The sequence below is a fragment of the Cavia porcellus genome, unplaced genomic scaffold (genome assembly GCF_034190915.1).
Source record: "Cavia porcellus strain 051 isolate PalLab524CR breed Dunkin Hartley unplaced genomic scaffold, mCavPor4.1 scaffold_17, whole genome shotgun sequence".
Taxonomy (NCBI): Eukaryota; Metazoa; Chordata; class Mammalia; order Rodentia; family Caviidae; genus Cavia; species Cavia porcellus.
Genome location: NW_026947500.1, coordinates 67,272,152 through 67,294,490, shown reverse-complemented (window position 1 = coordinate 67,294,490; position 22,339 = coordinate 67,272,152). Strand labels below are relative to the sequence as shown.

At 60.0% G+C, this 22,339-nt stretch overlaps 2 protein-coding genes and 1 long non-coding RNA gene across 6 annotated transcripts; 1 reads left to right on the top strand and 2 right to left on the bottom strand.

Moving 5' to 3' along the window:
• Positions 1-882: 882 nt before the first annotated feature.
• Positions 883-4,489, bottom strand: Madcam1 (mucosal vascular addressin cell adhesion molecule 1). The gene is made up of 5 exons (XM_063228588.1): positions 4,412-4,489; positions 4,029-4,298; positions 3,592-3,927; positions 1,995-2,609; positions 883-1,208 (listed from the first exon to the last, which is right to left on the bottom strand). Exons 1-5 carry the CDS (start codon positions 4,464-4,466, stop codon positions 973-975), a joined length of 1,512 nt encoding a protein of 503 aa, XP_063084658.1. The 5' UTR covers positions 4,467-4,489; the 3' UTR covers positions 883-972.
• A 10,336-nt stretch (positions 4,490-14,825) lies between these two features.
• Positions 14,826-21,413, top strand: Cimap1d (CIMAP1 family member D). Of its 3 annotated transcripts, XM_063228587.1 has the most exons (6): positions 14,826-14,840; positions 15,385-15,507; positions 17,559-17,686; positions 18,020-18,127; positions 19,206-19,319; positions 20,577-21,413. In XM_063228587.1, the coding sequence occupies exons 3-6, from the start codon at positions 17,656-17,658 to the stop codon at positions 21,059-21,061; spliced, it is 738 nt and encodes a 245-aa protein (XP_063084657.1). In that variant the 5' UTR covers positions 14,826-14,840; positions 15,385-15,507; positions 17,559-17,655; the 3' UTR covers positions 21,062-21,413. The 3 variants fall into 3 exon arrangements, with proteins under 3 accessions (XP_063084657.1, XP_063084654.1, XP_063084656.1); XM_063228584.1 differs by lacking the exon at positions 14,826-14,840 and having other exon boundaries at positions 15,381-15,507; positions 15,634-17,686; XM_063228586.1 differs by lacking the exons at positions 14,826-14,840; positions 15,385-15,507 and having other exon boundaries at positions 15,754-17,686; positions 20,577-20,600; positions 20,816-21,413.
• On the bottom strand, positions 15,378-20,605 carry LOC134471036 (uncharacterized). 2 transcript variants are annotated; one of them, XR_010040376.1, is made up of 3 exons: positions 20,519-20,605; positions 18,190-19,714; positions 15,378-15,759 (listed from the first exon to the last, which is right to left on the bottom strand). It is a non-coding gene; the product is annotated as an uncharacterized LOC134471036 (long non-coding RNA). The 2 variants fall into 2 exon arrangements; XR_010040375.1 differs by lacking the exon at positions 20,519-20,605 and having other exon boundaries at positions 18,190-19,831.
• Positions 21,414-22,339: the final 926 nt, after the last annotated feature.

Genomic DNA, 22,339 nt, shown 5'->3' with positions numbered 1-22,339 from the left:
ACTAGAGTTCTCTGCTTTGGTCCTCAGCCAGAAGTTTGCCAGATTCCAAGATGGCTCCCTAAGAAGGGTTTGATTCCTGACATGAAGCCGTATTGCTTGCCATCTTGATAGTGGGCGAGGCCTTTATTAGCATGGTCGCTTAGCAACCAGTCTCTCTGGGTACCAGAGAAATTCAACCTAGAGAGAGGGAAGAGGGATCCGCCCAGACTCCAGGAATGAATGCCGCCTCCAGAGCCTTTTCAGATTCCGTCGCAGCCTCTGGTCTGGAGGTCAGGTTCGGCCCAGCTCTCAACCTCCCAGTCTCCCTGTGAGTCCGCGGCGCTGGGTTGGGGGTCGGTCCTGACCGGGTTTCTGCCACTCGGCTTTGCGGCTGTTTGCAGTGTACTGCCCAGGCTGTTACGCTTCCTGATCACTAGATGGCGCGTCTGCAATCGCTCTGAACTCTGCCCTGGCTCCCCAAGGCCCAAGTCTCCCCTTTCCTGTGTGAAATCACCAGCCCTTTCACTGCTCCCTAAAAACAAGGGATTTTTCCCCCACAAGCCGCCCCTCTGAGTCTCTTTATGTTTCCGTTCGCCAAACAATGTTCTCTTTTTTCTGGTACCAGGAATCGAACCCGGGGCCTCACTGTTGCCAGGCAGGTACGGTGACACTGAGCTACCTCCCTAGCCACCAAATAATTCCCCCCTCCCTCAGGGATGCCCAGCTTCTTGTTAACCTGCACTGGCCCCTCACATGGAAGCTCGCTAAGCCTGGCGTCTCCCAACCCAGCAGGTCCTGGTTTCCAGCCTGTGGACGCCCGTCACTGGGCTGTCACCCAGTGCAGGGAACAATCAGAGCTATACGGCGGCCCCAGTCTTCTCCCATCATGACAGGAGGCGCCAGTGGTCAGAGCATGTGGCCTTTATTCTCCAGCCGGGGCCCCTCCAGGTGGTGGAAGCCCAGCCAGTGGTGGACAGGGGTCGGGGCGCACAGTCAGCCCTGCCCTGGCCCAGGGCCCTGCAGCTCGCTGAGGGGAGTGGCCAGCCACTTCTCGGAGTCCTGTCCAGGACGCAGCCCCAGGCAGACAGGTGGGTGAGTGAGGTCCCCGGCTGCTGACCACTGATGCTTCCACAGGTGATAGGCGACCGGAGCCAGCAGCAGCAGCAGCCCCAGGGCCACGCCGCCCATCCACAGGGCTGTGGGCTGCGGGACAACCTCAGGGCTGGATGCTGGAAGGGCAGGAGGAAAGTGGTCAGGGGCCTGGACGCCTCTGCAGGCTCCAGAGCGGCCCACACCAACTCGGGGTCCTGAGGTCTCTCCCAAGGGATTCTCGGTGATCCTGCCCCAGTGGAACCAGGACCTCACAGGCTGGACCTGTCCAGCAAGGCGGCTCCCAGCCACTATCTGCGTGTGGCATGGAGATATTGAATGGGAAAGAACGGCCCATAGCACCACGCTGTCTCTCCATGACTTAGTGTGAAAATCGCAAATGTTATTAAAAATAATGTGAAATACCCAGTTCCCTGCATTTCCAGGTCTAATCTTTTTTGCTCCTCTCCTCCTCTCCCTGGCTCATGCTCTTTACAGCGCGGAGGGTGAAACCTGGAGTGTCTGCTCTGTGCCGCATCCCTAGGCCTTTTCAAGCATGTTATTTTGAGACAAGGACTCACTAAATTGATAAGGTCCCAGGCAGAGTTCAAATTTGTGATTCTCCTGCCTCAGCCTCCCACAGTGCTAGGCTCACACACACGCACCCCCCCCCATGCCTAGCTCTCTTTCTTTCTTTTTGTTAGTTTTTTTTTTTTTTTTTTTGAGGTAGGGTCTTGTCTTTTGTAGTCCATGCTAGTTTTAAACTCACCGTGTGACCCAGGCAGGCCTCAAACTCACAGTAATCCTCCTGCCTCAGCCTCCTGAGTGCTGGGATTACATGTGTGTGCTGCCAGCCAGGCCTGTCTAGGTCTGCGCCCCAGGGAGTCTGTCCCTCCCAGTCCCCACCCCTGGGCGCCGGAACTCACAGGCACTGGGGACTGGGCTCTGGCCTGGCACGTACAGGCTGGCCACCTGGCCGCCGGGCTCCAGCCGGCACTGGAACCAGCCCTCGGGGGCGGGGTCGGTCAACAGCGCACTCAGCCACGCCCTGGCCCCGGCCTCCCTCCTCTGGTAGGCGGCCAGGCCCCTGGGAGCCAGTGTCCAGCGCACTGTCACCCCAGGCCCGCAGGGTGCCTGGCACAGGAGCCCCCAGCCGGTTGCTTTCTCCATCACTGCTGGGGGTGCCTGGAGGATCTCGGGGCGGCAGCTGCGGGGGCTGCTGGTGCTGTGCGGGGAGAGGGGGTCACGGGGCTCCACGGAGATGGATTCGGGGTGCGCAGTGGAGGTGGATTCTGGGTGCTCTATGGAGGTGGATTCGGGGTGTGCAGTGGAGGTAGATTTGGGGTGCACTGTGGAGGAAGATTCGGGGTGCGCTGTGGAGGAAGATTCGGGGTGCGCTGTGGAGGAAGATTCGGGGTGCGCTGTGGCGGTGGATTCGGGGGGCTCCGGAGAGATCAGATTGGAGGGCTTCAGCGAGGTCGGATCCGGGGTCTCTGGCAAGGATGGACTGGGGAGTTCTGGAGTGGTCCGGCTGTGCAGGACTGGGACACATAGCAGCCCTTTGTTTGCTGCAGCCCAGGCCCCCCCACTTCCTGAGCACCCTCACCCAGATGGGGTTTGGGTGCAGCCCTCAAGCCCCCTCCCAGGCTACCCGGGTGACTGTCGGACGTCCCAGTGGGCAGAATCAGGCGGGAAACCCCGAGCCACCACCACCTTTCCATCCTTCTGGCCTTTCCTCCCGCCAGAGGCTGGAACCCAGGGCCCCCCACGTGCTGGACAGGGGTTCAGCACTGGGCCATGCTCCCCCAACCCTCTGTTATCCTCTGACACAGGATCCTGCTAAGTTGCCCAGGTTGGGCTGAAACTTGGTATCTTCCTGCCTCAGCCTCGCAGTGTGCTGGGATGACAGGTGTGGGCCCTCAGGTCTGGCTCACAGAGCCCATTAAACATCCCAGGAGTCCTGCTGCCCCTTTGTGCCATCACGAGCCTCCCTGGCCTCTGGCCTGCACTCCACGCCCCAGCACTGCTGGGACCCCAGGGTCTTCACCCGCCCGGAGCACACACAGGTCGGCCCTGTGCCAGGATCCCTTTCTGCTGCCGAGGATGCAGCCTTGACTAAGCCATGCAGATTCCCAGCTCTGTGAAGCCAACAGTGTAGCAACAGACAGTGGACACAGCGGAACATAGCAGGACCCCAGTTGTGGATGAGGGTGTGGAGAAACAAGATGGAGGGTCAGGTGTGTGTGGCCTCACCTGGGGTGGGGGTGGCCCTTTACCAAGGGAGCTCAGGGGCCACCTTCTCAGGGTCACACTGGAGCACAGAGGCAGGAAAGTGAAGGGAAGGAGCCTCTGTGGCAGGTGCAAAGGCCCTGGGGCAGGTTGGAGGCTGGCTTGCTGGGAGGAGGCTGGTGTGCACAGAGCAGAGGGAGCAGACTATGCAGGAATCTTGGGGCCTGGACAACCCCTAACCCAAGGGAGGTGGGAGCCAGGCAGGGCTGAGGGAGGGTGATGCCCGGGGCCCACCTGGAAGGGGCTGGCGGTGGCTGAGCTCCAGGCCAGGCAGCCGCATGGTGACCTGGCAGTGCAGGGTGGTCGGGACTCGGGGCCTCAGGGCAGGCAGCAGCCAGCGTTGTGTCACCCGGAACAGCGGACCCTCGGCCTCTGGGGTTGCTTCCTCCTCTTCCTCCTCCTCCCTGCCCAGGATCTGGACTCCCTCCAGCTCCTGGTCCCCCAGAATCAGGGAGAAGGACAGTGTGTCCGGGTCCCAAGGTGTGACATTGTGAGCTGTGCACCCGACCTGTGCGTCCTGCTGCTCAGGCTCCAGAGCGGCCGGGGAAACAGTCAGCTGGTCCGGGAAGGCTGCGGGTGGAGCCCCGGGGTCAGCACAACTGGGTGGGGTGCAGGGTCTGGGGCACCAGGGGAGGATCCCAGGGATCAGGACGCAGGTGCTCGGGGCTCACCGTAGACCAGGACTTGCACGCGGTGCTGGAAGGTGCGGCCGCCGCAGGAGCCCCTGCACACACGTGGACCCTCGTCCCTGAGAGACACGCGGTGCAGCCAGAGGACGCTGCGGCCAGGGTCGGAGCGCACGGAGCCCAGGCCGGTGTCCAGGCCCCGCCAGTGCACGGCTGCCGGGCCAGGGGCGCAGGCCAGGCTGCAGGTAAGGTCCCGAGATGCGCCCAGGGCCACTGCCACCACGGGGTCTGCTGGCTCCACAAGCAGGGGCTGCCCTGCGGGGACAGCAGTCAGCTGGGCCCCCACCCCACGCTGCTTCCCGAGCTGCAGCCCCTGGCTCCCCCCGCGGTGCCCCCTGCCTCTTCCCTGGGCCCCAGGCCCCGCTCACCCTCGCCCGGCCGCAGCAGCCCCAGGACCAGCAGCAGCTGCAGGCCACGCACCATCCTGTCCTGGTCCTCCACCAACGATGTCCAGGCAGAGGCTTAAGTAGCCTGCCCCCCCTTGACGCCCCGCCCGCCACTCCGGGGGTTCCCGAGGGGCTTTCCCGGCCTGACCCTGGCCCCCGGCAGGCTGCAGAGGGGAGGGGAGCTGGCTGGTGAGAGCCAGAGGAGCGGGAAGGCCTGGGCAGGCTCCAGGTGACCTCCCCCACACAGCTTGACAGAAGATGGGGACATGGGGATGAGGGCGCTGGAGAGGGACCAGAGTCCTCTGCGGTGAGGGTGCCCTGCGCTGGGGTCTCCCGGAGTCGGGTCAAGTCACCCAGCTGCCCGCCTTCCTTGGGGGACACAGAGGGCTCATCACCTGGCCCAAGAGCAACTGTCCCATGTGAGTTCAGGGCTGGCTTTGACTATATAGTGACACCCTGTCTCAAAAACACAAATTGGCACTTGGGAGGCTGAGGCAGGAGGATCGTTGCAGCCTTAGGCTGCCCGGTGCCCAAGGTCCCTACTGCTTGTGGCCTGTTGCTCACACAGGTCCAGCTAGCATCGGATAATCCACACCCTGCCTGCCTCCCTCCACAGGCAGCCTCAGGGCCTTTGCACAGGCAGCAGCCATCTCTGCTCAGCGTCTGGCCAGGCCCTGCCTCCCCTCCTGACTTTCTCCAGGAGCGCTGTCCTCCCAGGGAGGGAGCTCTTCTGCTGTGGCCCTGCCCTGACCCCAGCATATGCGGATTGGTCCAGGTTTGACTCCAGATGACCTCAGGTGCTGGCTGCCTGTGCCTCAGTTTCCCCATACTGAAATAAAGGAAGGCAGCCGGGCACCATGGGCCCAGGCACTCTATCAGAGGCAGAATTTGAGGTTCAAGGGAGGTCGGAAGCAGCTGGGGGAAACTGAGGCCCAGAGAGAGGGCCCTGTGCCTGAGGCCCAGGTGGGCCCCATGTGGACTTGGGCTGTGGCTCCTGTGGTCCCCTCCCCCATGCTGTCTGGGCCGGAAGGCTGCACAGGAAGGCTCCAAGGTGCAGGCGCTCCCCGGGAAGCTGGGCCCTTAACCTGGGCGGGGGGCAGGGCACGGCTGCTTCCCAGCCCCTGACCCCCGCTTCCTGCTGCTCCCCAGGCCGGCCGGCGACGCACGGCAAGTGGGGGACTGTGGGCACCAGGCGGGCTGAGGCCCTGGGACGCCTGTCCCCACCCAGCCCTGCCTGGGTGTTCACGGAGCTCAGCCCAGGGCCTGCCTGTGTGACCGCAAGGGGCATGGAGAGACAGAGACAAAGAGAGACAGAGACAGAGAGACACAGAGACAGAGAGACAGAGAGACACAGAGAGACAGAGACACACAGAGACACAGAGAGACAGAGACAGAGAGACAGAGAGACAGAGACAGAGACACAGAGACACAGAGACACAGAGACAGAGAGACAGAGACAGAGAGACAGAGACAGAGAGACACAGAGACAGAGAGACACAAAGACACAGAGACACACAGAGACACAGAGACACAGAGACACACAGAGACACAGAGAGACAGAGACACACAGAGACACAGAGAGACAGAGACAGACAGAGAGACATAGACAGAGAGACACAGAGACAGAGAGACAGACAGACATAGACAGAGAGACACAGAGACACAGAGAGACAGAGACACAGAGAGACATGGAGACAGAGAGACACAGAGACACAGAGACACAGAGAGACAGACACACACAGACAGAGAGTCAGAGACAGAGAGACAGAGAGACACACACGTGCATAGTGACCAGGAGAGGACAGGTGGGCAGGGCCCATGAGGAGCTCTCAGCAGAGGTGGACAGGGACAGAGAGAAAGAGACACAGACCGAGACAGAGACCGACAGGGAGAGATAGATGGAGACGACAGATTGATGGATTGGGACGGGGCCACCAGAGGGAGAGAGAAGCAGAGACATTTGAGCGCTGGCGCACGCCCATCAGCCCAGCTCGGGAGGCTGAGGCAGGAGGATCCCTGGAGTCCCAGACCAGCCTGGGCTATACAGAGAGCTCAAGGCCAGCCTGAGCTGCACAGTAAGACCCCGTCTCAGGAAGACAAAGACCAAACACACACACCCCAAATCAAACAAGAAAACCTCACTCCTGCCAAAAAAAAAAAAAAAAAGAAAGGAGACAGAGGGGCCGGCTGTGGACGCTGCGGCCTGGGGTGGGGGGCTGAGGAGCTGGGCCCTGGCGCCTGCACCCCCTTCCGCCCACCTGGGCACCGCCCGCCGCCTTCCCGGCACAGGAAGCCCCTGCCCAGGGACCGACTGCCGGGCCCCGCATCCGGCCTCTTGAGTGGGGCGTCACCCACGGCCGCCTGTCCCTGCCAGGGCCCCTCCCCCTCGCATCCCCCAGCACTCTTGGTTTGGGGTCTTTGGACCCCAAGGAGGACAGCGGGTGATGGGATGGAGATCGAGCCTCCAGCAGACCTCTGAGGGCGCCCACCCCACCGTGTGGACCGTTTGGCGGTGGGCAGCGTGGGGTCCCCACTCTGCCCCCGCTCAGCCTGAACCCACGTCACCTTCCGAGGGGCTGAGGGGAGCAGGGCTGGGCTTTGGTGGCTGACCCAGGCCTGCAGGGCCCCTGTGCCTGCTGGGGCTGGGCAGGAGCTGGGCTGTGCCCTGTGGGTGGTGACGGCCCCTCGGGCCCTGCCGGGTCCTCTCTTGCTCGATGCCTCCCTGCCTGGTCCTGGGCACACGGCTTGGGCAGGAGACGCTGAGGATCCCTGCGTGTCCCTGGTGGTGAGTGTGGGTGGCGTGGCGGGGTCACAGCAGGGCTGGGCAGACCCAGGAGCCCTGGCCTGTCCACCAGATGGCCTGTCCTTCCCGGTCCCTGCCTCTGCCGAGCCCCAGCTCTGCCTGTCCACCGGCCCCTGCGCGGTTGGGTGTGATGTCCCCGTCTCCCTGAGAGGAGCTCCCTGCCCCTTTCCTGCTGCACCGTCTGGGCCCCCCATGTCGCTCTGTCTCACGCCCCTGGGTCTCCCTGCGTGCAGCCTGAACCCCAACTCCAGCCCCACTGATCACCTTCTCTCCCTTACCTGGGGGCCACCCCGTCACCTCCCAGTCCCTGGCTCGGGGGTGATGCCCGACACTCTCTTTGGTCCGAGTTCATCCCCTGGTCCTGGCCACCACCTTGCCTGGTCCTTTCTGTCCCTTGGGGGCAGCAGACTCACTGAGACAGGGTCTGCCTGGGGGACTTGGCCCCCACTGAGACGGTAAAAGCCATGTCTGGCCTGAGGCCAGCAATACCTTCAGGATATCATCATATTCCCATGCCAGGTAGGTGCCAATGGCCAGGGGCTGGTACAGGTGGGTTCCAGAGAGGGCTCACAGCCTGGGGCTCTCAGGCTGAGGACAGGTGGCCACAGAGGATCCCCAGGCCCATTCTTCTGGGTCCCCGTCTCTCTCTGGGCAGAGACTGGTTAGCCGCCAGACCCTCTGAGCTGAGGACCCTGCCACCCCCTGAGGCTTCCTCTGCCGGAGCTTGTCCCACCGGGGCTGGTGACAGGAGCAGGATTCTGGGGTCAGCTGAGTGGACCTGTGAGGTGGCCTCGGAGGCCAGGAGCCTCCCGTGGCTGGGGGACAGAGTCTGGACCCACTGCTACTGTGGGGTCTCCAGAGCTTGGGGGCGCCCAGAGCCTGCTGAGCTGGCCACACTCAGAAACAGGTTCTCTGCAGATGTTGCAGGTTTGAGGAAGCCTGAGTAAGTGGCCCGGTGTCCTCTGGAAAGATGACCAGGATGACAGCCATGTGATGATGGAGGAGAAACAGGGCCACCTCCGAGGGACTCCTGGGGCACCAGGGAATGTGGGGCCTCTTCAGGGCAGATCGAGATAAGGCAGAGGTGCTGGTGAGCCTCTGCAGGCTGAGGGGGCAGACAGGACACTGCTGGGGACCCCGGGCTCAGCGGCTCTTCAGATTTAGCCAGGCCTAGTGCACACATCCCGGCACTCTGGGAGGCTGAGGCATGAGGATCTCAAATCTGAGCCTTGTCAGCCTCAGCAAAACCCCATCTCCAAATACAACACATAAAAAGGCCTGAGGACGTAGCTCAGTGCAAAAGCTCTGGGTGCAGCCCCCGGTACCGGAAACAAATAAAAATAAAAAAGCAAAGTACTTAAGAATAAATGGATAAAGGCCAAGACAGGGGCAGTGTTGCAAGTCTGAGGCCAACCTGGACTAGAGTAAATTCAAGGGCAGCCTGAACGACGTGGTAAGACCCAGTCTTGAACTAAGAATAGCAAAGGCAATTCTGGGCAACAAAAATAAGGCAGAAGGTATCACAATCCTAGACTTGGAACTATACTACAAAGCTACAGTGATGCAAACAGCATGGTGCTGGCAAAAATCTAGACCTGAGGATTAGTGGAACAGATATCCCCGGTATCGATAAAAAGGAAAAAGACCCCCCTCCCCCAAAAAAGATGCAGAAACAAATGCAGACACATTCCGCCACCTTCTCTTTGACAAAGGTGCCAAACATGTTCACTGGAAGAAAGATGAATGGCTCTGGGAAAAACTGACTCTCCACATGCTGAAAACTCAAATGAGGCCCATATCTCTCAACATGCACTAACTGAGACAAAAATGGATCAAAGACCTAAATATTAAAACAGAAACACTAGACAGATATGTTGTGAGACAGAATAGGCAAAACTCTTGAAGACACTGGTGCAGGTAAAGACTTTATTAACAGGCCCAGGGTTTAGCTCAGTGGCATAAGTACCTGCTTGGCAAATGAGAGGTTGTGAGTTCGATCCTCAGCAAGGAAAAAAAAAAAAGACTTTATGAACAAAACCTGACTGCCCAGGAACTATCACAAAGAATCAACAGCTGGGATCTCACCCTACTGAAAAGCTTTTGCATGGCAAAGACTTCAAAAAAAATAGTGGCAGTTTGTCATAGCTAAATCTTGGAAACAACCCAAGTGCCCATCAACCAATGGATGGATAAAGAATGGAGTACTATGCAGTCATAAAGAAGGACAAACGAGGTATTTTCAGGTATGGGGATGCACCTTGAGACCATACTCTGCAGCGAAATCAGTTGAACATACATATATGTGCATTGTGCATGAGAAAATGAAAGCGTAAATAAGAGCCAAAATGTATAATAGGATGTGCCAATAAGCTTAATTAGTTAAATAAAAAGACCCTGTCTCAAAAAATGACAAAAAGTGTTCAGGAACAGAGCACAGTGGTGCACATCTATCAGCCAGGTCCTTGGGCGGCTGAGGCAGGAGGATCAAACATTGGTGCTCAGGGCTGGACCGGTGTAGCTCAGTGGAAAGACCCTGAGTTCAGTCTAAAGTACTGTCCACTCCCCAAAAGATACATGGTGTTTGACAATTTGTAAGATTTGTTCTTAATTTAAGGCAATGATTTTATGTCACCCATTTCTCTTCCTCTTTGCAGTGTGGCTTCTGGGCCCTTGAGGCTGCCCTCTGCTTTGGGCCCCAGGCGCAGACTCATCTGAGCATCCGGGGCCCCGATCTGCAGTCAGGCAGGGAGGACCCCGGGCTGCCAGCTCCAAGGCCTGTGTTCCTCAGCCCCAGCCGAGTCCTGAGTCTGCTCTTCCCGAGGGGATGGGACAGAAGGTCCCACTGGAGCCCAGTTTTGACCCCACGGGACACAGGAGGCTGTCAGGCCTGGAGGCCTCCTGCATGGAACTGGAGGAGGCCGGGGACCCCACCTTGCCCAGGGTGCCCCATATGGACTGAATTGGGGGTCAGTCACCCACAGAGCACAGCAGACCTCTAGGGACGCCCTTCCCTATGGGTTTCAGGTGCAGGGTGGGAATCAGGGCGCTGGGGTTTGGGGTGAAGAGCAAGCTCAGAGCAGAACAGTGGGGAGCTGGGGACACTTGGAGCAGGGCTCTGAGGGTCGGGGAAGTGGGCTGCACCCCCAAACGGGGGCAGAATGGACAGGGTTCCTGGGCGGAGCTCAGAGTGGGAATGGGGATCAGGACTCCAGTCAGAGCTGAGGTCGGGGTCCTGATTGGCTCTCAGGACGCCGTGGTCTTTGTAGACAGGGAGATAAATCTGCCAGGCCTCGGCTCCCCAACTCCCTGCTTCGCAGTAGGCCCCGCCCCATACCAGGCCCCGCCCCTTGTGCTTAGACCCCGCCCCTTTGTGCTTAGGCCCCGCCCAATGCTTAGCCCCACCCCTCCCCAGCGATCTGTCCCTCCCCGCATAGGCCCCACTCCTTGGCGTCTGGCCCCGCCCAGCAGCACAAATGCCCCGCCCCCACTCCAAGGGACCGGCAGCCTCCAAGCCAATTTCCCGCCCCTTTCCCCGCCCCACCCACAGTCCCACCCAACCCCTGAGCCTCAACTGCTCAAGTGGATTCCAGTTCCCTTGGGACCTGCACTCCAGCCATCCGGATCCCACCAAACATCTCGCTCTGCCTGAAAAAAGGACGGGTCCCAGGAGCGATGGGTGGGCTGCGAAAGATCACATGACAGCCATTGTCATGACCAGTCCACCCTCGGAGCACCCAGACCTCTGTGCTAGACGCTCTTGTTTTTGGCTTGGAGATCATAGTGCTTGCTGAAACCGCGCGCCGGGGTCGTCACCAGAGATGGGAATCGTGGACCACGTGCTGGTCCCTGGGGGGAGGGTTGCTTCGTGGCGGAACTGGCACTGTGGAGCTAGGGCCTGGGACCTGTTGCCAAGGCTGGTTTCCTGTTGCTAGGGGTTGAGATCACGTTGCCAAGGCTGGGATCCTGTTGCTAGGGGCTGAGATCATGTTGCCAGGGCTGGGGCCCTGTTGCTAAGCTCTGGGACCATGTTGCCAAGGCTGGGATGTTGTTGCTAGGGGCTGGGATGATGTTAAGAAGTTTGGGACCCTGTTTCTAGGGAGCTGGGTTCTATTGCTTGTGCTCGGGTCCTGTGGCCAAGGCTGGTTTTCTGTTGCTAGGGAGCTGGGATTATGATGGTGGCATCTGGTTGCTATGGAGCTGGGTTTATCATGGCATCTGGTTGCTAGGGAGCTGGGATTGTGATGGCAGCATCTGGTTGCTAGGGAGCTGGGATTATCATGGCATCTGGTTGCTAGGGAGCTGGGATTATGATGGCAGCATCTGGTTGCTAGGGAGCTGGGATTATCATGGCATCTGGTTGCTAGGGAGCTGGGATTATGATGGTAGCATCTGGTTGCTAGGGAGCTGGGTTTATGATGGCGGCATCTGGTTGTTAAGGAGCTGGGACTGTCATGGTGAAATCTGGTTGCTAGGGAACTGGGATTATCATGGCACCTGGTTGCTAGGGAACTAGGATTATGATGGCAGCATCTGGTTGCTAGGGAGCTGGGTTTATGATGGTGGCATCTGGTTGTTAAGGAGCTGGGATTGTCATGGTGAAATCTGGTTGCTAGGGAGCTGGGATTATCATGGCACCTGGTTGCTAGGGAACTAGGATTATGATGGCAGCATCTGGTTGCTAGGGAGCTGGGTTTATGATGGCGGCATCTGGTTGTTAAGGAGCTGGGATTGTCATGGTGAAATCTGGTTGCTAGGGAGCTGGGATTATCATGGCACCTGGTTGCTAGGGAGCTGGGATTATATGAGCATCTGGTTGCTAGGGAACTAGGATTATGATGGAGGCATCTGGTTGCTAGGGAGCTGGGATTATCATGGCAGGGTCTTGCTGGTATGCACCAGGTTTTAATGCTAGGAAGCTGTCATGTGCTGGGCTTTAGTGCTTGTGCGATGAGGGGAGGTGTGGGGAACTCTGGTGCGGGTGCGGTGCTTTACTTAGGGCGCGGAGGGTGTTCTGGGACTGACCCGGTGGTGCTGGAAGTTGGGGGCCTGTTTGAGGTGATGTTTGAGGTGTTTTTGGTGAAGAGGACCCTGGATATTTTAGTCTGAGAGTGGCTGAGGTCACTGCTTAATTCACCATGCTTTTTGCTTTTTCTTTTTTGCGGAATGGGGATTGAACTCAGCCTTCCCACTGAACTCCCTCTCTGGCCCTTTTGACTCTTTATTTTGGGATGAAGGTCTCTCGCTAAATCGCTGCAGCTGGGCTTGAACTTGGGATCCTCCTGCCGCAGCTGCCAGAGCGCCAGGACCCAGGCTGCCGTGCTAACGTGAACACGTATTTGGTGACTGCCTGCCGAGTGCCAGGCATTGCTGTAGGTGCCAAGGAGACCTCGAAGCATGCAGCGCAGAGGACCTGACGTCCCAGGGCAGGTGGACCGCTTTCCATTCCTACAATGCCTAGGTACAACAGGTAACCGGCTCTTCGGGGGAAACACTCACCATGGCCTACGGTTTCGGAGGTCCTGGCCATCATCAGCTGCCCTGAGGCTTTTGGGCCCGTGGGAAGCAGCATGGGGGAGCCCGTGGAAGAGGGGGCCTATTTCCTTCTGCCTGGAGAGACGGAGGGGTCTGGCGCAGTTCCCTTTGAGAAACACCCTCTCGTGACCCAAATGCCTGCCTTTAGCCCACTCCTGTTCCTTCTTTTTAAAATTTTTTCTCCCATACTGGGGATTCAACCCAGGGCCCTAGTGGGTGACAAAGCATGATGTATGTGCTTGTCACCCTTTGACTGATGCGCTTTGTAATTTTCTTGTGGTTTTTTTCTTTCTTCTTTTCTTTTTATCTATGACTAAAATGGATTTTTAAAAAAAGAAAAGCAAAGCAAACATAGTAAAAAAATAAAAATCACTAGTTGAAGCTGTAAAAAAAACACCTCAGGGCCTTTGCATGAGCTGCACCCAAGCCCTTTGTGTTTTCCGAGTTGAGCCTCCTATCTGAGCCTCCCACAGCGCTGGGATGAAGGTGTGTGTCACCACCCTGACAAGGGCCCACCCCTTAAAAGCACTCCATGGACCAAGCCTCTAACACAGGGACACTGTGGGGCACACTCAGGACCCAAAGCCTGCGAACCCTAAGCGTCGCGAACCAGCAGTGCTGCGCTGAGGGGCCGTGAGGGCTGGCTCTGCAGAGCCGGGGCCGCGGGCTTCCTGGGTAAAGACAGGAGAGCGGCCCGGCAGGTTCCCTGTGTCCTCAGGCGCGGCAGCAGGACAAGGCTGCCTTGTTGGAGTCCCTGTGGGGCAGAGGGGCAGGCGGCCACCGAGGCACGTGGGTGTGAGTCAGGCGACCGGCTGCCAGCCGGAGGACAAAGGCGGGCGCCCCCGGGGAGGCGGGCAACGACAGATCCTGGCTGCGGGAGGCCAGAGGTGGCGCTGGCCCTGGTGTGGGAGGCGTCTCGCTGCTGCTGTGTGCCAGGGACACAGAAAAACAGCGGGTCACCCGAGAACGCTGGCCTCCTGGACAAGCGCCCTGGCTTGTGGCCCTCGGGGTGTGTTCTGGAGAAAGATGGGGGGTGGTGTGCTAGCTGGGCACACTCGGGGAGGCTGAGGCAGGAGGATCTCAAGGTCCAGCCCAGCCTGGGCAAGGCAGTGGCGTAGCAAGGGTCTCTCAACATAAAAATTAAAGGGGCCGGGGGTGGAGCCCAGCGTGAAGCTCCGCGTGCCACCCCGGTACAGCGCTGCACCCCAGAATGAGGATCGGGGGCCAAGAGCCCTGGCTCTGCACGGGCTCCTCGGCATGGGCATGCTTGTGCATGCGTGCTGCGGGCGGCTGCTGAGTTGAGGAGGGGCCGGTCCTCCCTCAGGGCCCGGGCCAGCCTTGGGGTGCACTTAGCGTCTCTGCCTGTACCCCTCCCCCACCCCACCTGCAAAACTCCTGGGATTTCGTTCCCCAGGACGCCCGGTATCCACCACTTTTTGCTGTCTCTGGCCTTCCAGGGGCAGTGTACTGCCACCAGGTATCCCCAAGTCCCCTCCTGACCCCAACATATTTGCCACAGTGACCAGAGGGACCCCGGAGACCTGGCCCAATGGTCCCCTTCTGCTGTGCCAGGTCCCCGAGATTCCCGCCTTGATCGGGGGAACCTGAAGTCTTCCTTCGGCCATCGCTAGCATTTCTCCTCCTGGTGAGCTGACCACAAATTCCAGCTTTGTCCTGAGGAGGCGGGAGGGAGGGAGGGAGGGAGGGAGGGAGGGAGAGAGGGGTTCAGGATGCTGCTGCCAGCAGCTCTGCAGCTGGAGGATGGGGCTGCAAGCCAAGGGATGCAGGTGCTGCTCGGAGCCGGGTTCTCCGGACTGAGGGAGATGTAAGCTGATGAAGCTGTGCGTGCGGTTTGGAGCACGAGTTTGTGGTTGGTTACAGTGATCGCAGCAGAAATGCATTCCAAGCAGAAGAAACAAACCATGCTTGTGATCTCGGGTGGCTGGCGAGCGCTTTTGTGCCCTCGGCAAGTGGGGCTTGTTGCTGTGAGATGAGGTGGCCCAGGTGCAAGGACACAGGTGCTGTATTTCACATCGGACCTGGCCGTGGAAATGAACTGGCTGCTCGAGGCTGTCTGTGAGTGGTTTTTGTTTTGTTTTCTTTCAGCACTGGGGATGGAACCCAGGGCCTTTGCACTGAACTCCAGCCCCAGCCATATTTAATTTTAATTTTTTGTCTTTTTGAGACAGGGTCTTGCTATGTGGTTCAGGCTGGCCTTGAGCTCACTGTGCAGCCCAGGCTGGTCTTGAACTCGCGGCGATCACCCTGCCTCAGCCTCCTGAGTGCTGGGATGACAGGTGTGGGCTTTTCTTACAATTTCATAATGGCTTCCCTGGAACACAGGGTGACAGGTTCTGCTGGAGCCCCGAGGGGCTCACACTGCACTGGTCTCAGTGACAGGGGCTGCGTGTTGAGTGGCTCCTGGGGACCTGGTCTGGGGGTCATCGAGGGGCCTTCTGTTGTATCTCTTGGACCAAATTACCCTGTGCCCATGGTGTGGATGGGAAAGGGGGCACTCTTCCCAAGGGGATGGGGAAATGGGGGCCAGGGTCTCACGGTAATCTTGCAACATCCTTACCCTGCTTTTTCTGCCCACCAAACTCTTATGCACTCTTTACAGCCCCAGCGAGGAAGCCCTTTATTCATTTCTTGAATGCCACAGCTAACCATGATGACCAAGTGTCTGCAACACTGGGAATATCTTCTCCCTTCACTGCCTGGAGACCGGAAGTCCAAAATCCAGGTGGCACAGGGCTGGGCTCCCCCCAACCAAACCCTGCCTTGCCTCATTCAGTTCTGGTGGGGGCTTGGTGTAACTGCCTCTGCCTTCCCCCACCTTCCTTCTCTGTGTCTCTGGGTCCGTCCAAAGTTTCCGCCTGTTTGAAGCCATGAAATGCAGCTGGGCGTGGTAGTGCACCCTGTCATTCCGGCACTCGGGAGGCTGAAGCAGGAGGGTCACTGTGAGTTTGACGCCAGCCTGGGCTACATAGTGAAACTGTCTCAAAAAACCAAAAAGAAAAACAGAAAATGTAAAACACCACACAGGGATCTCTCTAATCCAGTACAAAAACTCATTTTAATTCCATTCTGTTTGCAAAAATCCTATTTTCAACTGAGGCAGCACTTATTGGGAGTTAGAACTTCAGTGTGACTTAGGCTGGCCTTGGATTTGTGATGACCCTCCTGCCTCGGCCTCCGAGTGCTGGGATTACAGGTGGGATCACACCTGGCTAGGACTTCAGCATTTTAAATGACAGGCTTTTTAAAGAGCTGTTTCAGGCTCACAGCAAAATTCAGCATACAGAGCTGGGGGTGGCGGCAGATGCCCGTAGGCCCAGCGCTCGGGAGGCTGAGGCAGGAGGGCTGCTGTGGGTTTGAGGCCAGCACAGGTTACACAAAGTTCTAAATCAGTCTGAACTACAAAACTTCGATGGGTTGGCAGATGCCGGTCCTGGGGGGCCCCGACTCCCACAGGGCTCTCAGCCCAGGAGAAGCTGATGGGGGCCCAGAGCTCCTGGCTTCCGGGGAGACCCAGACAGACCCGCTCATAGATGGCACAGGACTGCTGTCCTCATGGCTGCCTCCTGTGACCCCTGCCACCCCTCCTGCCACCCTCTGTCACCTTCCCAGCTTCCTCCTCCAACCTCCTTCACATCACCCCCACTACCGCCCACCATCCGCCATAATTCACTCGTCTTCTCCCGTCACCCCATTGCTTTCCATCATCCTGTCCTATGGTCACTGTCCTCCCTCATCACCCATCACCTGGCATCATCTGTCCCTTCCCTTCATCTTCCCCCATCCCTCACCATCCTCCACTAACTCCTACCCTCTCCATCCGGCTCCATCAGCTCCCATCATCCCCCATCATCTCCCATCATCCTCCATCATCTCCCATCATCCTCCATCATCCCCCATCATTCCCCATCATCCCCTGTCATCTCCCATCATTCCCTATCATCTCCCATCATCCTCTGTCATCTCCCATCATCCTCCATCAACTCCTATCATTCCCTATAATCCCCATCATCCCATCATCCTTCATCCTCCTCTCATCGCCCTCCCACCCTCCTCCACTACCCTCCACCGCCCTCCCATCACTCCTCCTATTACCCTCCATCATGTTCCACCATCCTTCCTGTCTCTGTCCCATCATCTTCCCACCATCCCTAAATCTTCATCCTGGCATCACCATCTGCTCAGCTACCTCAGGCCTCGGTGCGTTCCTCCCATGGCCACCAGAGAGCGCCCGGGAGCACCTCTGTCCCCCTGATCCTCTCTGCTCACAGCCCAGTGAAAGCAGCTCAGTCCTTAAGTGGCCCCAGGGCCTTTGCATGACTTCTGCTCTGCTTGGAACACCTCCTCTGCAACTCCTGGAGGCCCACTCTCCCTGCTCCCATGGACACCTGTTCAGGCGTCCTCAGGGACGCCCCATCACGCGGTGCGGGTTCCTGTCAGACCCCACTATGGAGCCCAACAGGCTGCAGGTGCTGGATAAATGCTCTGCGCTATGCACACCAAAGTAGCAGCCTCTGAGCCCTTGAGCCCCTGAGCGCACCGGGCTGCTGGGCCTTGGACCAAACGACCTTAGGCTGCTGGGATGGGGGTGCACGGGGACCCCACCCCACATCCTCACCACCCCGTCCCAGCTCCGGGGGTACCCTTTGCGCTTGGCGCCTTGGGGCCTCTCCCTGGGGACGCCCGGGACACCGGATTCCTCGGCGACACCCGATCCAGCCCACTTCCAGGCCGGCGCCTGCCCGGCCGGGACAAGGGCCCGTCTGTGCCGGGCAGGGGAGTGGCGAGGCCGGCGCTGTGGGCCGTGCGTGCGGACGGGGAGCGCGAGCCGCGAGGACCGGACGGCAGCGTGAAGACGCCCGCGCTCGGCGCCATGGGGACACTGCGGAAGCCCCCGGGGGACGGTGCGTGCCGGCCTCAGTTTCCCCCTGCCCGGCGGGATGGCGGGTGCGGGGCAGGCGGGAGGACCCCGGGTCGGTGGGGGCTGCGCTGGCTCCCAGCCGTGCGCAGGAGCCGGGTCCCCTCCGCCAGCCCGCAGCCCGCCCCGGCCTCAGTTTCCCCAGCGCGCCGTCTTGCCCCTGGCCACTCCCAGCCCCTCCCGCGTAACCCGCGCGGGCTCACAATGGGCCGCGCCGTCCCCAGGCGCAGAGCCCCGGCCTCGGCCCAGGCGCTGGGTGGGAGCCGGGTCCAGCTCCTCCCCCCAACCGCCCCGCGGTGACCTGGGCACCGGGTTGCAGGCTCCGGGCCTGGCCTGTACATCCTGCCGCCCACCGTGGGCTTCCTCCACCACGACCGCACCAGGCCGGCCGGGCCCGCCTACACGCTGGCAGGGAAACCCAGTGAAGGTGAGGGGCGCTGGGACCCCGACGGGAGGCGGGGTCGGACGGGGCAGGGGAGGTCTGTCCACCTGCGCTTGCTGTGTGACCCGGCGCAGGCGGCCGGTTCTCTCTGGTCCAGTTTCCTCCGTGATAGAGAGAAGGGGAGGGCCGTGTTTGAGACCTGGGTCTCTTTGCCTCTGGGTTTTGCAAGCTGGGTGTCTGTTCTGTCCTCCTGCCTCTATTAAACGTTCGTATCAGTCCGGCGTGGTGGTGGCCAGGTCTGTGATCCCAGCACTCGGGAGGCTGAGGCAGGAGAATCGACACAAGTTCAAGGCCAGCCTGGGCCACACAGAGGAGACTCTGTCTCATAAAACAAAAAGAAAAAATGTTGATTCAGGGCTGAGGCCCTGGCTCGGTGGCAGGACCTTGCCTAGCCACCATGGGGGGGGGCAGCAGTGACCATAGTGCCCGGTGTCCAGTGAGTGGCCAGTAAAAGTGTGCTGTCGGTGTGAGTGCAGAGCCAATTTCCTCGCCGGGCCAAACGCACAACCTCGTGCTTGTCGCTGAGCTAAACCCCCAGCCCCATGCCTGGTTCTTTTGAATAGAGTGAAGACTATTTGCCCAAGGCCCAGGGTAGACAGTGAGAGCTGAGGCCTGAGATCTGGGCTTTTGGGGATAAGTAGGAGTTTGGTGGAAGCCTCAGGAGTACCAATGATCTGTAGGTAGAGGCTGCAGCATAGGTGGATCCACTTGTCGCAGAGATGGGGTGGGAATGCGGAAGCAGGATAGGCTGTGACATGTGACAGTACAGGGGACAGGCCAAGCACTGGGTCCTGCACCAGAAGTTCCATTTTTTTTTTTTTTTTTTTTTTTGGAGACAGGGTCTCACTATGTAGCCCAGGCTGGTCTTGAACTTGTGGCGATCCTCCTGCCTCAGCCTCCTGAGTGCTGGGATGAACCCCAATGTGCAGGGAGCTGGTCCCCACTGGGGACTCAGGGTGGGAGGTGTGTGGAGACAGAGTGTTGGGGGGAGGGGACAGCAGGGCCCCAGCCTGTCAGGCCACCATCACCCCCGGGGAGACCTCAGACTCCTGCCCCTCTGCAGCAACACGCCAGGATACCAGCCCAGGGCCCATCTATTTCCTGGACCCGAAGGTCACCCGCTTTGGCCGGAGCTGCACCCCCGCCTTCTCCATGCAGGGCCGAGGCAAGACTCGGGGTGAGTAGGGGTTGGGGTGCCATGCAGAGACCCACTCTGAGCTCCCCCAACCCCACCAGTCTCCGACCAAGTCCAAGGGACTCAGAGGGGCCCCCAGAGGCCCAGATGTGGGGGGTAAGGGCAGGGCCACCTCAGCTCCTCCCAGGCCCCAGGACGCATGGGGGTGCTGGCTTCTGGCAGGACCCTCTCCCCAGGGCCCTGAGTCCCCCTCGGTTGCCTGACTCCACCCTCCTCCTGCCCAGCCTTTCCTCTTCCAACCCGATGGCCTACCCACCTGGCAGCTCGATGAGAGGCCCAGGTGTCCAGCTGTCCACAGATTCACCCATCATCCCATGTGCTCTTCCGCATAACCCTCCTCCGAGAAGCCAGGGTGCCTCATGCCATCAACGGGCCCGCTGGAATGCCCAGGAGTCCATCCACAGTCTTTCCACCTATCTATCACCCACCCAGCCACCCATCCATCACTCATCCACCCACCCATCCACGAATCCACCCATCCATCCACCCATCCATCCATCCACCCATCCATCCATCCACCCACCCACACATCCACGAATCCATCCATCCATCCACCCATCCATCCATCCATCCACCCATCCATCCATCCATCCATCCATCCATCCATCCACCCACCCACACATCCACGAATCCATCCATCCATCCATCCACCCACCCACCCATCCACGAATCCACCCATCCATCCACCCATCCACGAATCCACCCATCCATCCACCCATCCACCCAGCCATCCCCATCCACATGCTGACTGGCTCATCTCCCTCCTGGATCACAGCTGATGGACACACTCCCCACTCATTTACTCCTCACTGACTTCTTGCATTCCCCTCCCTCATCCATGCAGTGCCATGAGGCCCAAGCTGGTGGGAAATTCACAGCCAGCAGGGAGAGAGGAAGTTGGTGGGGTCCTGGGAGGGCCAAAAGGGGAAGCTCTGCCCAGAAGAGGGCAAGGGGATGGTCAGCAGGGCGAGAGGAAGGCCCATGGGGCTGGCTAGAGTCTGAAGAACCACTCTGGGGAGAGGGGATGGGAAAGGGAAGCCATAGTGGGCCACCAGCTAGGCTTAGGAGACCATGAGAGCAGAATGTGTATGGAAGATGGACGGCAGTGGGAGGAATGCCCTGGGGCTGTGTGGTTTATGTAGGAGTTGTAGGATGCATTTGAGCAGCAGGGAGCCACACACCCTTTTGGAATGGAAGAGGTCTCTGTCCTGTGTCAGCCTTGTGTTCCTGTTCCCACAGGTCTGGAGGTGACTCCCGGCCCAGGTACCTACAGCCCGGAGAAGGTGCCCCCTGCGTGTCATCGGACATCCCCAGCATTCACCCTAGGCTTGCGCCTGCAGCCAAAGCCCCCTGACACCTCGGTCCCGGCCCCCAACGCCTACATCATGCCTCCGCTCTGGGGCTCACAGATCTTAGTCAAACCCCGGAGCCCCAGCTACACGGTGGTGGGCCGCACACCCCCTGTCCGCCTCCTGCAGGACCCCGCCGAGATCCCGGGCCCTGGGCAGTACGACATGCCGGACCCCAACGCCTACCGCCAGCGCCAGCCGGCCTTTACCATGCTGGGCCGGCCCCGCACCCCACGGCCTCCGGAGGAGATGCCCGGCCCAGGCAGCCACTATCCGGAGCAGGTCACCGTGAACAGAGCCAGGGCCCCCGCCTACAGCATGGGCATCCGCCTCCCCAGGCGGGCAGCCACCCTGGCCCTGGACACCGCGCCCTGACCGCCTCAGCCTCCCCTCAGGGGGTGAGGTGCGGTGGGGGCAGGGCGGCCCGGGCACAGGGAGCCCCTCCCTCCCCTCCACAGGGCCTGAGGTCTCTCCAGGCCACACCCCCAGGCCCCAAGTAGCGCCCCAGTTTCCTCTCTGCCGGTCACGCCAGGCCAGCGCAGGCCGGCTCAGAGTGTCCGGTCCGGAGTCGGAGCTTTGTGTGGCCTGGAACTTGCCGTCCAGCGCCTCCAGGGCTCCGGTCCCGCACAGCTCCGGTTTCTGCCAAGCTGGGTCTATCCCTGCTTCTCGGGGAGCGGGGGACCCGCCCGCCCCCTAGAGCTGGGGCCAATAAATCTCAGCGACAACAGCTGCTGTGTCTATCTGTGCCTTAGAAAGGACACCTGAATTGTGACTTCCAGCTCCAAACTCTGCCGTCCTGCAGCTGTCTGGAGGGGACCAGAGAGATAAGGCATCCAGCCTGAGGGAGGCCAGAGTGGAGCCAAGATTTTGAGTAGGGGGAGCCAGGTGGAGGGTTTCTGGGAGATGAAACTCTGTTCTTGGGTTTTGAGGGACGCACAGGAGTTTGATGTATTGTGGTACCCACCATTAGATGCCTTCTATTCTCCAGATATTGGTGAAGGTCACCTAGGCTTTACAGGCACTCGGGAGGCAAGGATGGTGGTCTCCAGAGGAAACTGTGCTTCAGCGACCCTGAGGCGTTTCCACAGCCACGGTTCTCAGCCCGATGCAGGATTCGAACCCGGGCCACTCACGAACAGAAACATGGGCTTTGTCAGGAAGCTGGGCTGTGCCCTCCCCAATGGACCTCAATCCAGGACACACCCGGGACGTGCCCCAGACCCCCTCCCCACGACAGAGACATTGACAGCAGCCCGGGTGTGGAGTCCGGACACCGCCTCCACGGAACGGGGTGGGGGTGGGGTGCAGATTCGCAACTGAACCTCGGCGCCCCTCCCTCTCCCTCTCCGAGGACTGCCCTTCCCCCTCGGCGCGGTGACCTCATTTTTCTGCTTTATCGATCGCTCCACGGTGGCCACGCCCCGCCCTCCCCACCTGCACCCGGGCTTTGTCCCCCAGCGTCCGCCGGAGGCGGGGCGGGGCTGGGCGGGGCGGAGGAGGCTGGGGTTGGGGTCCCCGTGAGCCCCGGTGCTCGGTGCAGAAGGACCCAAACTTTAGGTCTGCTCCGGGCACGCCGGTCCTTCAGGCCCGCCCAGGCCTTCGTGTCTCTGCGGGGGAGAAGAGCCCGGCCCGGATCGCGCGCCTCCTCCGGCC

Bases quoted from the DNA above. Each gene is read 5' to 3' on its own strand.
- Madcam1 (XM_063228588.1), bottom strand. From the start codon at position 4,466: ATGGTGCGTGGCCTGCAGCTGCTGCTGGTCCTGGGGCTGCTGCGGCCG. The intron at 4,299-4,411 runs GTGAGCGGGGCC...CTGTCCCCGCAG, and splicing joins GCTGCTGCGGCCGGGCGAGG to GGCAGCCCCTGCTTGTGGAG. The intron at 1,209-1,994 runs GTGAGTTCCGGC...CTGCCCTTCCAG, and splicing joins GAGCCCAGTCCCCAGTGCCT to CATCCAGCCCTGAGGTTGTC.
- Cimap1d (XM_063228584.1), top strand. From the start codon at position 17,365: ATGGGGGTGCACGGGGACCCCACCCCACATCCTCACCACCCCGTCCCA. The intron at 18,128-19,205 runs GTGAGGGGCGCT...GCCCCTCTGCAG, and splicing joins GGCAGGGAAACCCAGTGAAG to CAACACGCCAGGATACCAGC. The intron at 19,320-20,576 runs GTGAGTAGGGGT...CTGTTCCCACAG, and splicing joins GGGCCGAGGCAAGACTCGGG to GTCTGGAGGTGACTCCCGGC.